General features: G+C 65.0%; 1 protein-coding gene across 1 annotated transcript; it reads left to right on the forward strand.

Annotated features, from left to right (window-relative positions):
• Positions 1–4409: 4409 nt before the first annotated feature.
• Positions 4410–7239, forward strand: LOC133264638 (midnolin-like; the record flags this gene model as incomplete). Its single annotated transcript, XM_061444470.1, has 4 exons — positions 4410–4814; positions 5284–5416; positions 5524–5838; positions 6929–7239. Coding segments are annotated over 4 exons (1116 nt in total), but the record flags the coding sequence as incomplete, so codon positions are not given.
• Between the last annotated feature and the right edge of the window lie 8134 nt (positions 7240–15373).

The raw sequence follows: 15373 nt of genomic DNA on the forward strand, positions 1-15373 counted from the left end.
GCTTGGCATCCCCACCGCCTTCCCGAAAGGCTTTGGTGCTCGGTGCTTGGTCTCTTAGGTTTCACCTTCAGCAGGGGTTGGGAGCGCTGAGGGTGGTGCCCGGGGCGGGCACCGTCATCCTGTGCAGCGCTGAGCGCAGGGAGGCCCCACGCCGCAGCGCTCGCAGCCCAAACAAGCCGGGAGCTGGGGAGGGCAGCGGCGCTGGGAGGTGAAGTGACTCATTCAAGGTCACGGAGCAGGTCGGCAGCACAGGGCCCTGCTCCCGGCTGTGGGGCTGCAGCCCCCCCCCCATTGCAGAGCCGGGTGTGCTGCCTGCCCCATGGCAGCGTTGAAGGGGGGGGGGGGGACAGCTGGGTTGCGCCGGGGGGCTTCGTGGGGCTGCAGAGCCTGGATTCTCCTCCCAGCACCCAAAAGGGGGCTGTTCCCCCTCTCCTTGGAGCCGTCCTTGGTTGGTGGGGGGGCGGCCGTGCCGTGATGGGGTGCTCTGATGCTCGGTGGCCTTGTGCTGGGTGCCAAGGAGGGGGCGCGGGTGGGGGCCGTGTTTAGAAGAGCTGGGAAGCTCCTTGGTGGCTGCGGGAGGTGTCGTGGAGGGGGGTCCCTGCGGGGAGGAAGCGTTCCCAGGGCTGGGTGCGTGCGCAGGCGCCAGCTGCCTGCCGCGAAGGTGGAATTTACCCCCAGCCGCGCAGGCCCTGGCTCCTTTGTTTTCCATCTCTCTCTGCTTGCTGGTGAACTCGTTCCTTCCTTTCTGGCCGAGGCTGCAGCTTCCCTGCCTTAATGACGGGGTTGTTTTAACCTGCTTCGCTGCATTTGGAGCCGGGGCTGAGCCCTGCCTGCCCCAGGGCCAGACAAGGGGGGGGCTTGGTAGGGGCATGACTGTGCCCCCGTGGGCACATGGCAAGGGCCAGGGCTGCTCTGCTCCTAGAAGCCCTTGGTTGCCCCGGGTGCCCTTGGCTGCCCGGGGTGACCTTGACTTTGGCAGCTGCTTTAACCCATTGTGGACCAAGGGGTTGAGCTCGGACCTGGAGTCCTGGGCCAGCTCTGGCCTCTGCCTTTCCCCCTCCCCATGGAGCCCGGTTTGCTCAGGGGGTGCTGCCCATCCCCACTGGGGTGCAGAGCTATGGAAGGGGTCCTGGGGTCCCAATGCATATCCTGGCCTCAGGGCTGCAACAGCTGCAGCCCCCCCCCAGTGGGGTGGGATGTCCTGGGGAGCAGCAGCAGGGCCAGGGCACTCATGGAGCTGCCCGGTGCAGAGGGGCTTTGGGGGAACCCTTTGCATCTGTTGGGGCTCGTAATGGCCAGCAAGGCTCCCATTAGGGCAAGCGCAGCAGAGGGGAGGTCTGTGGGCTGCAGGCTGCGGGCCCCCGGGGGCCCTGCAGCCTGGTTTTCCCCTCGGGGCTGGGCTGGGGGCCTGGCAGCCCGGGTTTGCTGCGGGAAGTGGCTCTGTGCCTCCTGCCCACTGCAGGTTCCTCCTGGGCGGGTGATTCAGGAAGCTGGGGCTGTGCAGGAGGAACCGCCAGCACCTGGGGGGCGGGGGGGGGGGACAGGAAACCACTCCTCTCATTCATGCTTTGCTCGGCGCTGCCTGCGTCATGCATCCTCCTGCATCCTCCTGCATCCTCCGGCAGCGCAGGGGGAGCTGCGCCGGCTTCCTCTGGGGGCGGCGGGGGGGCCGGGGCGCTGCCACCTCCTCCCCACCCTGGTGCTTATGGGGAAGCGGCTGCCGGGCAGGGAGGAGGTGATGGGGATGCTGTGCCCCCCCTCCCACCCTGTCCGGTCCGGGCGGGTTGGGGGCTTCCTGGAAGGGCTCCGTGCGCTTCCTTCCGCTGGGCACGCTCGGAGCCGTGCCCGGAGCCGGCGCTGGATCCTGCAGCCTCAGCGCTTCCTTCCCCTGCTCCCTCTGCCTGATTTGGGGGGACACACACGGACACACGTCCTGCCCAGCCGTAGGATGTGGCAGGGCCGCTCCGGCCCCTTCTCTCCTTGGCATGGAGTAGCTCCCCCCAAGCACGGGTGTCTGGGTGTTGGGACCCAGTTGTCAGCCACAGCTGTGTCCAGCTGGAGAGTGCAAGAGGATGCCGGGGGGGGGGGCATTTCCTGCTCCCCCCTCATGCTCTGTCTGGGTTTGACTTCCCCCTCCACATCTGTAAGGAGCTGGAGCAGGACCGTTTGCCTGTGTTTTTGGGGGGTGCCAGCAGGGGCTTGGGGGGGCCGGGGGTGTCTGAGGCTGGGGGTGACGCGGGGCCAGGCGTTGGAGCGAGGCAGGAATGCGGCGTTCCCTGAGTCATCCGCGTTTCTCAGAAGCAGCCGGGAGGGAGGCACTTGCCCCATTCCTGTGGGCCCTGAGCCCGGTGCGGTGCAGCCACATCCCCCCCCCGCCCCTGCTTCCAGGGCTTGCCAGGGTCCTGGGGGACCCCCGGCCATGGAAGCTTTGGGGGGGGCCCAAGGCATCTCGCAGGGCGGTCCCCATGGCAGAGCAGGCTGGCAGGGACCGGGTCCTCCCCGGGCAGCTGTGGGCGGCCGAGCAGGCGCTGGGTGGGACGTGTTTGCATTGGAGCGGCCGGGTTTCGCTGGGGGGGAGCGGTTGGCAGCGGTGTGGGGTGGGTGCTGGGAGCCCTGGAGGGCTGCAGGGGCCAAACCGGCTCCTGCCTATGGGGAGCTGAGGAGGGATTTGGGGGGGGTGGGGGGGGTGTCTGTGTGACCCTGCTGCTGGGGATCTTTATGGTGCTGCTGGGAAGTGTGGGCTTGGGGTGCTCTGGCTCTTCCTGATGCTGGCGAGGGGTCAAGCAGGGCGCAGGCAGGTGTGAGTCAGATGGAGCAGGGAGGCAGCCCCGGCGCTGGCTGACGTCAGGGGGCCCCGGGAAGTGCTCGGGGCTCCCCCAGGCAGCTCCGGTACCGAGCGAGGGCAGCCGGTGCTGGGGTCGGTGCTGAGGCTGGTGTGGGTGCTCCTGCACCTCCGTGTGGGACGGAACCCGGGGTGGGGCTATGAGACCCCACTTGGGGTCCCTGCAGGGGGAAGGATGGGAGCTGCCGTGCCCATCCTGCGCCCCTTCCGCACCCATGGGGGGCTCCATGCGGGTGCCCTGGGGATGCTGAGAGCCCTTGAGGTGATGCTGAGGCGGTCGCGGCTGAGTGCGTGGGCTGCGGGCAGAGCACCCGAGGCAGAGCGTGACCGGTGGGGCAGGATGGGGGCTGTGGCGCCGCTACCCTGCTGCCGCTGGGGCTCCCTCGCCCCATAACCCCCGTGTCCGGAGCGGCCGCGGCTCCTTCCCACCCCCAACCCCTTCCTCCGCGGCCCCCGCTTGGGGCTTTGCTCAGGGTATTTTTAAAGCTGCTTTTCCCACGGCTGCTCAGAACCGGCCTCCACCGGAGCGGGTGCGGAGGAGCCGGGATCGGGGGGGGGGGGTGCTGAGCTCTGCAAGGGGGCAGGGAAGAGGCGATGGGGGTCAGGGGGGTGTTGGTTCCGCTTGGGCTTCATCCCAGGGTGCCGATGGGCTGGGGGCGGGTGACGTGTGCCGGAGCCGTGCCCGCGATGGGCTGGGGAAGCCGGTGCCTGCTGCGCCCTGGAATGGGGCGGGGGGTGCGGTGGCGTCATCCCCATTAGTGGTGACCCAGTGTCCTGCCACAGCCCTGCCTGTGTGTGAGCCGTGCAGCCCCCTCCCCACCGCAGCATCTTGGGGGGGGGGGGGGGGCTCCCCTGTTCCCTGGCACAGATGTCGAGTGATTTATGCCCACTGGGGGGGGGGGGAAGGAGCAGGTGTTGGGGATTGGGGCCCCCCCCTCTGCAGCTGCGACCTGGGCAGGGTCACGGCCCTGCTTTTGTCTCCGTGCTGCAGCTGCTCCATCACCTGCCTGTGAGGATGATGAGGCCTCCGGGGTGGGCAGGGGCAAATCCTGCCCTTGCAGCCGCTCCACTGGGTCTGCCCCGGGGGGAGAACGTGGAGGGGGGGATGTGTACTGCCCTCCCCTGCCTTTCCTGCCTCATAGCCCCAAGGCATGGCAGTGGGCACAGCCCGGACCCGGCATGTCCTCGCCTGCTCCCTCCCCATCCTTCCTGCACGGAGCTTGTTCGCTGTGCCGGGGGTGCAGCTGCCCCCCACGGGCTCTGGGCTGGCTGGGACAGTGCTCCTGCCTGCAGCGGCCTCACTGGGGGGGGCACGGGGTGCTTTGTGCTGGGAGATAAAGGGCAGGAGGGGAAAAATCCCCCCCCTTCCCGGCATCATCAGCTGATGGAGCTGGCACCGCGCTGGGGTCATGCCGGGACAGCGGCCGGGCTTGCCGGGCTCGGGGAAGGGCTGTGGGAAGAGGATCACCCCTTTGCTGCCCTAAAGACCCATCCCTGTGGGATGTGGGATGTGGGGCGGGGGGGGCCGTGCCATGGGTTCACTGCGCAACACCGGAGCTGACGGGGGTCCTTCTCTCCCCAGGTCAACGACTTCTTGTCGGGCCGGTCCCCGCTGACCCTGGCCCTGCGCGTGGGGGACCACATGATGTTCGTGCAGCTCCAGCTGGCGGCTCAGCAGAGCAGCGGGCAGCTCCAGCACCGGCACCTCATCGCCAGCCGTGGCGAGGCGGGGGCCGCCGCCAGCCCCCACTGCCGGACGCTGCACGGCGGCGCCGGCTCCGGCTTCACCCGCATCCCCGTGGTGCCCGCCTCGTGCCAGCAGAGCCCGGCCCCCAGCCCCGCGCCTGCCGCGCCGGCCCCCCCCATGTACTGTAACACCCCCCACGCCGCCCCCGTCACCGCCGGGATGTTCCGGTCGCACGGGGCCAGCACGCAGACGGTGAACAGCAGCGTGGTCTCCTCCTGCTCAGAGGTGAGGTTTCTTTACGGAGGGCTCTTGGTGCCTTCGGGGTAGGGGAGCAAAGCTGGGCAGCCTGGCACCGCTGTGGTGATGCCTTTCCCTGCCTCGGTTTCCCCATGCTTGGAATCAGGGGCTGCAAAACGCTCCCATGTCCTGGTTAAGGGCTCAGGGACAGGGTGGGATCCAGGCTCTTCCTCTGCTCATCTTCACACACCGTTCTCTGCTCCTGCTTCCCTTTTCCCCTTGCACAGCACAGCTGGCTGATGGGGGTGACTCCACAATGCATGGAGGGGTGGGATAACCGTAGTTCCTTGTGCTCCAGTAAAACCGGGGCTGGTGGTGCCTGCTGGACCTGCTGCTCCTTGCCTGCTATGGGGTCACTCTGCCCGTTGGGGGTGTGGGGCAGAAGGGGCTTGTGTTGTGGGGCTGTGTCGTCCCATCCCGCGCCCAGAGGCTGACCCGGTGTCTCCCATGCGTGCAGGTGGAGTGCGGCACCCGCAGCAGCAGCTCCCCGGGCAGCAGCCCCGCGCCCGCCGCCCGGTCCCGCAAACCCGGTGCCGTCATCGAGAGCTTCGTCAACCACGCGCCTGGGGTCTTCTCAGGGACCTTCTCCGGTGCGTGGTGCTGAGCCCATCTGGGATGGGGCTGTGGGTCTGGGCAAGGGGGGGGGGCACCGCGGTCCTTGGGGCTTGTCTCATATCCCCCCCCTTCCCACCTGCAGGCACTTTGCACCCCAACTGCCAGGACAGCAGCGGGCGGCCGCGGAGGGACATCGGCACCATCCTGCAGATCCTGAACGACCTCCTCAGCGCCACGCGACACTACCAGGGCATGCCCCAGTCCCTGACGCAGCTCCGCTGCCAGACGCAGTTCTCCTCATCCTCCTCGTCCTCCTCCTCGTCCTCCTCCTCGCCACCAGCCTCCCCGGACCTCGCCACCAAAACTACCTCAGAGCCGCTGCCGGCGGCCGCAGCATCCCCACCCCTGCACCCCGTCGTCCAGTGCCAAAGCCAGATCCGGATGTGCAAGCCCAGCGGTGAGCCCGCCTGCTCCGTGCCTTGTGTGGGATGGGGCTGCTGTCCATAGGGCTTGGTGGCTGGGATGGGCTCAGGAGCCCCTGCAGGCCCCCCCCCACCCCAAGCTGCCCCCCCTTTGCGTGGCATCACCCCATAACAGCCTCAATGGGGTTGTGTGTTTGACCCTGGCTGTTGGCTGCTCCTTGCACTGCTGATTGAAGGCACCAGCCAGGGTGGGGGTCTGCAGGGTCTGAGGGTTTGGGGGGGGGGCACCCGGGCTCTGGCTCCTGGACCACCCCTATTTGCAAGCCCATTGCCCGAGGATGGGTTTAGGGGTCCTGGGGTGCAATCGCTGGTGTTGGGGCTGGGGTTTGTCCTCCCCTCAGCGTTTTCTCTCCCTTCTCTCCTGGCCAAGAGGGGTCCAGGCTCCCCCCTGGGGGTGGCTCTGGACCAGCTCCTGGTGGCCTGGCCGGAGCTGTATCCCATGGCGTGAGTGGGGGGGAACCTGCTCCCCCTCCACTGGGACAAGTCCTGGCTGGGCTCACCCCACTTGGCCAGAGCCCCTCGGGCCCCCTTGGCTCCAGGATGGGGAAGAGATGCCCGCAAGCCTCCCACCAGTGGCTCTGCTGCACCAGGACCCTCCTCTGGCCGCTCTGGGGTGGAATTGTTTGCCCTTAGAGAGGGGTTGTCCCCCTGTGCCCCGCTCTTCCTTTGGCGTGTTCCCACCCACGGCCCTGGAGGGTGATGCTGGAGCATCCGCAGCATTCGGGGGCTCTCCCGGCCAAGTTTATTCTGGAGCAGGGTCCCTTTTTTTCCCTCTTTTCCCCAGCACCGGAGCCCACGCTTGGAGCTTCAATTGCTCGTCCTCCCACACGGCAGAGCGGGGCCAGGCCTGCACCGGCTGCTGTGCTGCAGGGAAAGCCCCCCCACTCCCTTGGCACAGCACCACGCAGAGGGGCTTCTCCCCATGGGGGACCAGCCTGGTGCTGCCCATCCTATGGGCTTGGGTTAGGACCCTGCTCTAGGGCGAGGGGTGTGTGTGTGCATCCATAGGGTTTCGGGGTGCAGGGCAGCCCCCCCCCCATAACAACCTCCTCTGTGGCGTTGCAGGGGACCGCTTGCGGCAGACGGAGAACCGGGCGACGCGCTGCAAGGTGGAGCGGCTGCAGCTGCTCATGCAGCAGAAGCGGCTGCGCAGGAAGGCGCGGAGGGACGCGCGGGCCCCCTACCACTGGCTGCCCAACCGCAAGTCCAGCCGCACCAACAGCAACAGCAGCGTCTCCAGCGAGGGCAGCCTGGACCTGGACTTCGAGGACTCGGTGTGGAAGCCCGAGGTCAAGGCAGACATGAAATCAGAGTTTGTCGTAGCATAGAGCCCTACCCCGGGGGGGGGCCCCGGGGCCGCGGACTCTGCCGGGGATGGGGTGTTGGGGGGGGGGGGGGGGGGGGAGGAGGATGCTCCCGCTGCCCCCCCCCCCCGGCCGGCGGTGGTGTCATTTCTGTTGGCATGGGCCAGATCTCCTCTAGATTTGCCATCTCCTGCGACCGGATGCCTCGGGGCTGAGCCTGCCTGTGCCAGGGAAGCGTTTCATTGTTGGTTGGGGGCAAGGGGGGGGTGTCTAGGGCAGCCTCACCCCCCTCGCTCGGCTGGGGATGGGGAGATGAGGGGGGTGCAGGCAGGAGCCGCTGCCTCATCCCGCATCCTCCCCGGCAGGGAGCAGGGGGTCCTGGCCCCCGGGGGGGGGGTGGTGGTCCTTGGGGGATATCAAAGCTGCTGCTTTGCTGTGAAGAGGGATGCAGTGGGGTGGGCTCCGCTCCCCCCCCCCCCCCCCCCCAACGTGTCCCCCTGCCCCTGATGCAGGCAGGAGGAGATGAAGTCTCTCTTGGAGGTGCTGAGCCCCCCCCCCCGGGTTTGGGGGCCGTTTGTTTTCCTTCCCTTCTATATGTAGCATTGCTCGGCTATGGGGCTGGGCCCCCCCCACCCCGCGCGGCTGGGGGGGGGGAACGGGACACACGCGTGTGCCTGGGCGCTGCCAGCCCTGTGCCGCAGCCTTGGGGAGGGGGTTGTGGGGGGGGGATTTGGAGCCGGGTTGGGGGATGGGGGGGGGGGGAATCCAAGGGTGGGGAGGAGGGGGGGGGGCGGGGGGAGGGCTTTGTTTTGGGCTGGGTTCTCACTTTGTTTTCGGAGGGGGAAGAAGCGGCGCTTCCCTCCGCGGCCGAGACCAACTCCCGAGGCGCTGGGCTCGTCCCGCGGCCTCCGCGCTCCTTGGATCTGGGGGGGTTTAACTTAAAAAAGAGAAGCAAAGGGATGGAGAAGTAAGGACTGAGCAAGCCCAGCGCTCGGGGCTGATATTTATAGACATTACTTACCCGACTGAGCCAATACTGACATAGTCTTGCATAGGCCGTAGAAATCCTTTTTCTTGTCCAACCTTGATTTTTTTTTGTCCCCTCGTCAGGAGATCTGTGCAAATAGAGAACCCCCGTGCTGTGTTTTTTTGTCTGTAAAAGTCTTTTTTTTTTTTTTTTTTTCTTTTTTTTGTGTGTGTTTTTTTGGGGGGTGGGGGAGGGGGAGAGCGAGGTTTCCGGTCTTTAATATTTTATTTTTTATTTTTGAAATAAATTTGGGCAGTTCTGGATGCACCGAGGCTGCACCGTGGCGTGTTCGGCATGTGTGTGCACACAGGGACATGGTCAGCACGTTGTATGTGCACACACATAGAGCCACGGGAGGGTTTGGGGGGGAAAGGACCTTGAGTTCATCCAGTTCCAAGCCCCTGCCATGGGTAAGGGCACCTCACACCATGTCACCCAAGGGCTCTGTCCAACCTGGCCTTGGCCACTGCCTGGTAGCCCATGCACACGTTCAGCTGTGCACATCTGTATGTGCATGCAGAGCCATGCAGATGTGCTCAGCGCTGCACGGTTGCACGTGTGTGTGTACGGCTCTGCTCACACCAGAGCAAGAGCAGCCTGGAAGCATGATGGGGGGTGATGGAGCTCCCTGGTCCCCCACCACCACCCCCTAGGAAGGGTTTGGGGCTGGGGACCCGCTGTGGGATGTGCCAGGGCCGGTGTTTCCAGACCACAGCCTGTGTGTGGTGCTCACCTGACCGGGTGCACCCGGTCCCATCCTGCTGCCTGGGGGAGCTGGGCCAGTTCCACCAGCCCGGCTGGGTGCAGGCTCTGCCGCCCTCCCTCCTGCGTCACCGTGGGGCAGAGCTGAGGGTGGGTGCCCACGGTCCCGTTGCCACCCTGACACTCTGGTTCGATCCATGGGGCCGGGCACGGCTGTGCCTCAGTTTCCCCACCCGCAGGTTGGTGTCCCTTGGGCAGGTGGCGAGGTGTGGATGACACCGGGGATGTGCATCAGCACCATCCCACCCATGGGAGCCTACGGCCCCTTCAGACCTCGGTGGGACTCAGGGTGTTGGTGGCTGCGTGGTGCCAGGGCTGTGCCAAATATGGGGGGCACCAGCACCCGCTGGTCCTGGGTGCAGGGGGCTGAGCTTTGGGGAGTTCCCTGGGGAGGGGGCAGGAGTGGCTGTGTGCATCCTCTTTACCACGTTCACCCCCCAGGATTTGGCTAGGATGGAGCCAGGGAGGATGGTGCCAAACCAGAACCCCATGGGTGGACCCAGCACCCCATGGACAGGCTGGGATTGCCCAGCTGGGGCTGATGCCTCATCCCATGGCAGAGCACCCGGGGGGGGGCCTCACTGGGCCCTGAGCCCCCAGAGGCAGCCGAGCACCGGAGGAAGCCGGGGTTGGGAGAGGAAGCGGCTCCGGTGGCTGCGGTGATGCGGTGACTCGTGCCGCACGGACACCCCTGCTTGACGTCACTTCGGGGAGAGCAGGGCCAGGCCCCGACAGCCCCGGCCCGTGCCACCAGAGCCAAATTTGGCAACGGGAAGAGGAGCCGGCGCTGCCGGAGCGGACGATGGAGGCCTTTTAAGGCAATGGCTGCCCGGCTGAGCACGTGTGGGACACACACACACACACGCGTGTGTGCACGCTCATGCCTGGCTGCTGGCATGCGCATGGGGGGGGAACACATGAAATGACCGTGATGCAAGTGGTCCCATGGGGACCCTGAGCCCCTCAGCCCAGCCTGGGGGTCCCAACATCTGCTCCCACGCCATGGCCTTGGCTTGGGGTTTGGGGAGCACCCAGGGGGCTGGGGGAGCAGTGGGGATGGGGTTGAGCTGTGCATGGGACAGGCCTGCTCCCAAAGCACGGCATGGCACGGCATGGTGCCCACAGGAGGTGTCTGCAGCGTGGCGGGAGGCAAGCTGGGACGCGGGGTGCCGCATGGTGCCATGCCACTGGGCTGACATCACCGCGCCCGGGGCCCGCAGATGCTGGTGATAAAGGGGGGGGGACCGGCAGAGCCCCACTCAGTGCCCAGCCCATGCTCCCATCCTGCTCCTCCTCCTCCTCACTGCCCCCCAGCACCAACGCTCCCCCCCCCTTACTCCCTGCGGCAGGGCCTGGCCCACGCTCATCCGGGTCCTCCCAGTATGGAGCAATCCGGCAGCGCCAGCGTCGCGCCTTCGGTGAGGTTTGGGGGCAGGATGGGTGTCACCCTGCGGGTGTGGGGCGGTGCTGGCACAGGCACAGGGTGCTCACAGTGCGGTGTGCAGGGGCTGGGCACGGGGGGGCTGCGGTTGTGCACACAGAGATGCGCAGGCACAGGAGTGAGTGCAGGCTCCCAGCGCGTCCCTGCCGTGCTGCTGCCCCCAGGGCAGTGACTGTGACCTGGCCTCGGACGTGCAGGGCTTCAGCTCCTGGCATGGGAGTGAGTGCCCTGTGAGTACAGAAACACCTGGCAAACACCGACGAAACACCCGGCAAACACCAACCAAACACCTGGTAAACACCTGGCAAACACCAACCAAACACCTGGCAAACACCAACGAAACACCCAGCAAACACCAACGAAACACCTGGCAAACACCAACCAAACACCTGGCAAACACCTGGCAAAAACCTGGCAAACACCAACCAAACACCCGGCAAACACCAACCAAACACCCAGCAAACACCAACCAAACACCTGGCAAACACCTGGCAAACACCAACCAAACACCTGGCAAACACCAACAAAACACCCGGCAAACACCAACGAAACACCCGGCAAACACCAACCAAACACCTGGCAAACACCTGGCAAACACCAACCAAACACCAACCAAACACCTGGCAAGCACCCAGCAAACACCAACCAAGCTCCAACCAAACACCAACCGAACACCCAGCAAACACCAACCAGACACCAACCAAACACCAACCAAACACCCAGCAAACACCAACCAGACACCAACCAAACACCAACCAAACACCCAGCAAACACCAACCAGACACCAACCAAACACCAACCGAACACCCAGCAAACACCAACCAGACACCAACCAAACACCAACCGAACACCCAGCAAACACCAACCAAACACCTGTCAAACACCAACCAAACACCCAGCAAACGCCTGGCAAACACCAAGCAAACACCCAGCGAGCACACAACAAACACCCAATGTGCACTGGGCAAACAACCAGCAAACCCCTGGCAAACCCCTGGCAAGTACTGAGCAAACACCCAGGAAACACCAGCAAACACCCAACAAACACCCAAGAAACACCTAGAAAACACCCAACGATCACCTAGAAAACACCCAACACCTAGAAAACACCCAGCAAACACCTGGAAAACAAATGAATACCCAGTGATCACCTAGAAAACACCCAATGAACACCCAGCAAACACCTAGAAAACACCCAATGATCACCTAGAAAACACCCAACAAACACCCAGCAAACACCCAATGAACACCTAGAAAATACCCAATGAACACCCAACAAACACCTAGGAAACACCCAACAAACACCCAATGAACACCTAGAAAACACCCAACAAACACCCAATGAACACCTAGAAAACACCCAATGAATACCCAACAAACACCTAGGAAACACCCAACAAACAACCAATGAACACCTAGAAAACACCCAATGAACACCCAACAAACACCCAATGAACACCCAGCAAACACCCAACAAACACCCAATGAACACCTAGAAAACACCCAATGAACACCCAGCAAACACCCAACAAACACCCAATGAACACCTAGAAAGCACCCAGTGAACACCCAACACTCAGCAAACACCCAATGAACACCCAACAAACAGCCAATGAACACCTAGAAAACACCCAATGAACACCCAACAAACACTCAGCAAACACCCAATGAACACCCAACAAACACCCAACAAACACCCAATGAACACCTAGAAAACACCCAATGAACACCCAACAAACACTCAGCAAACACCCAATGAACACCCAACAAACACCCAATGAACACCTAGAAAACACCCAATGAACACCCAGCGAACACCCAGTGGGGGCTTGGCCATGGGACTGGATCACACATTTGCCATCAGCGGTGCGGCACAGGCGTGGTGCGTGACCGGAGCTGTGGGTGCTGTGGGTGCCATTAGGAGCGGTCTGGGCCCCTCCGGGACCCCCCCTCCCCAAGCACAACCAGTGGGTGCGGGCACGTTGGAGCGGGTGCGCCAGGAAACACCCACAGCGCTCCCGGCACACCCGTGGGCCCCACGCACACCCACAGCATGGCCACGGCACCGGCACCGGCACCCGCCCGGCCCAGGCATGCGCGGGGGCCCCTCGCACACCCCCTTGGCCTCACCACAGCTTCTGCACCCTGCATGCAACCCCCATGCGCGTGCACCCCACTGCTGAGCCACACCGGGACCCCAGTGGGGTTAATGGGTGCTGAGATGGAGCCACATCATCCCCCCCCCCCCCCCCCAGTGCACAATGGCACCCATTGGCTGGGCCGGGCCTGCTGGCAAGAGCCGGTGCCGCGCGGCTGTGCCAGACGCCGGGTGGGCGATGAGCTGCTGGCGTGTTCCTGGCAAGAGTCAGGCACGCGGCGTCTGCCGGCAGCAGGGTGAGCCCCGGCTCCGTGCAGGGGCTGCAGGCGGCATCCCTGGGGTCCCCACCAGCTTGGGCCACCCATGGGTGCACCCTGGGCATCACCGGCGGGGTTCTGAGGCTGAGCCCCCCATAGGGCTGGGCTGCGGGCAGGCTGTGGGGCGCGGAGGAGGCTTGTGGGGGGGGGAGGCTGGGGCGGGAGCTGCTGGAGCAGGGATGGATCCTGGAATTAAAAACATTCCAGGAACTGACTTTGAACCAGATAAAATAACAAGCGCCACAAGGAATGTCTCACCCCACCCCCCCGGCCAGCCGCGGCCTCGGCCCCACACCGCTCCCTCCAGCCCCACAGCGCTCCTGGGGCCGCCCTCCGCCCCACACAGGCCCTTGCACACGCGTGTGCACGCAGGGCACGCAGCCAGCGCCCACCCGTGCCTGTGTTTTCGGTGCCTGCGGATGCGCAGCCCCTGTGCCCCAGCGTGTCCGGGCTATGGGGCTGGTGGCGTGGGGGGGGTGGCCGGGGTTCCCCATGCTGAGCTCCCTGCAGCACCCCTGGTCTGTGATGGTGCCGGGGTGCTGAGGGTCCCCCCACCACCATGGGGCCTCCCTGATTCCCCAGCCTGGCCCATGGCCACAGCCGCGGCAGCCCCGCATGCCTGCGCGGTGATATCATAGGGCTGTGGGGCCAGGGCTCACGGCCCAGCCCCACTCCCCAGGGACTGCGCTGGGGTCGGGGCAGCAGCCAGGGCTCACCCCATTGCTGCCGTCCCCACGGTGCCGCGCTGGGAACCGGCACTGCTCACACCGGGAGCCCCAGCCTGGCTGCCTGACCTTGCCAGCAGCAAAGACCCCAAATCTCCTCTCCCCCATCCCCATGGGCCCCCCTAAGAGCATCTCCCAGCTGAGCTCGGCCTCCCGCAGTTGGGTTCCACAGGGAACGGTGCTGCAACGGCCCCGGTGACACTGGCGGGGGTCTCCCTGTATCCCCCCAGCCCTGCAGCCTGCGCCGTAGGGGTCCTGGCCGGTGCACGCAGTGGGGCTGGTGAGGACCACGGGGCCTGTAGGGCAGCACCGCTTCGTCACCGTGTTTACAAGGACCTCGAGGAGCCCTCGTGACGTCCGCGCTGGCCCTTCCAAGTGGCACCGTGCCACGGCCGCCGTGCTGGCCCCCCAACCACCGCCGTCATGTGCAGGGCTGGCACCAGGCCCGGTGCTTGGGGGGCACGGAGCCGGGTGACACCCCCCCCCCCCCCCAACCACCAACCGCAGTGCCAAGGAGCAGATGGGGCATACGCGGGGTTATTTATAGCGGCGGGACCCACAGGTAGCGATGCGTCAGCGCGCTGTGACGCAGCCCCGGCGAGCAGGCGACGCTGGGATGCACGCCCCGTGAACGCCCCAGCTCCCCAGGGGCTGCAGAGCCCCCCCCCCGACCCTCCCTTGGGTGCTGGGGGGGTCCCCATGTGTGGCCAGATACGGTCGGAGGATGCTCAGCCCTCAGGGGGCACACGCCTGCATGTGTGTCTGCATGTATGTGTATGTGTGTGTATCTATCTGTGTGTGTATGCTTGTATGTGCATGTGTGTGTGCATGTATCTGTGTGTGTGTGTGTGCATGTATCTGCATGTATGTGAGCATGTATCTGCATGTGTGTGTGTGCATGTATCTGTGTGTGTGCATGTATCTGCATGTACGTGAGCATGTATCTGCATGTGTGTGTGCATGTATCTGCATGTATGTGAGCATGTATCTGCATGTGTGTGTGTGCGTATCTCTGCGTGTGCGTGCGCATGTATCTGTGTGTGTGCATGTATCTGCATGTGTGCACACGTATCTGCATGTGTGTGCACATGTATCTGCGTGTGTGTGCATGTATCTGTGTGTGTGCATGTATCTGTGTGTGTGTGCATGTATCTGCATGTGTGCGCGCATGTATGTGCACATGTATCTGCATGTGTGTGCGCATGTATCTGCGAGTGTGTGTGCATGTATTGCGCGCGTGTGTGTGCATGTAAATGCATGTGTGTGCTCATGCCTGTGTGCACATGATCCCTGACAGCGCATGCTGTGTCTCTGCATGCTCCGGGCTGCGTGTGGCACCGCGTGTGCCCACACTTGCACGTCTGCAGCAGTGCTGCCTGTGTCTGTGCATGTCCCCCGACACGCGTGTGTGCGTGTCCGTGTCTGCGTGAGCCTGTGTTTGCCTGGGAGCCCCTTCAGGAGCGTGCATGCCCGGGGCCGTGCTGCGTGGATTGAGCGCCGGCTGCGCTGGGGCCGCGTTGCGTGGGTCCCTGCGTGTTCCGCTGCACGCAGACGCTCTGCGTGTGGGGCCGCGCCGGGTCCCTGTGCGTGACGGCGGTGGCCGGGGGTGACTCAGCCCCCAGGCAGCCCAGGAATGCCCCCTCCCCGCGGCCTGCGCTGGGAACGGGGCCGTGCTGGGGACGATGACAGCAGCGCTGAGCCAGACCTGCTGGGAAGATAAGGCGGTGGCACCTCCTTCTGGGAACCGGCTCTGGGGGCGGAGGGGAGCCGGGGGGGGGGGGGGGGGGGGGGGGGGCAGCGTGACGGAGGGGCGGGGGGGGGCCCGGGGCCGAGGGG

This window comes from Pezoporus flaviventris, unplaced genomic scaffold, assembly GCF_033815535.1.
Source record: "Pezoporus flaviventris isolate CSIRO_AGI_PZ_B2104156 unplaced genomic scaffold, CSIRO_AGI_Pfla_v1 ptg000906l, whole genome shotgun sequence".
In the NCBI taxonomy this organism is placed as follows: domain Eukaryota; kingdom Metazoa; phylum Chordata; class Aves; order Psittaciformes; family Psittacidae; genus Pezoporus; species Pezoporus flaviventris.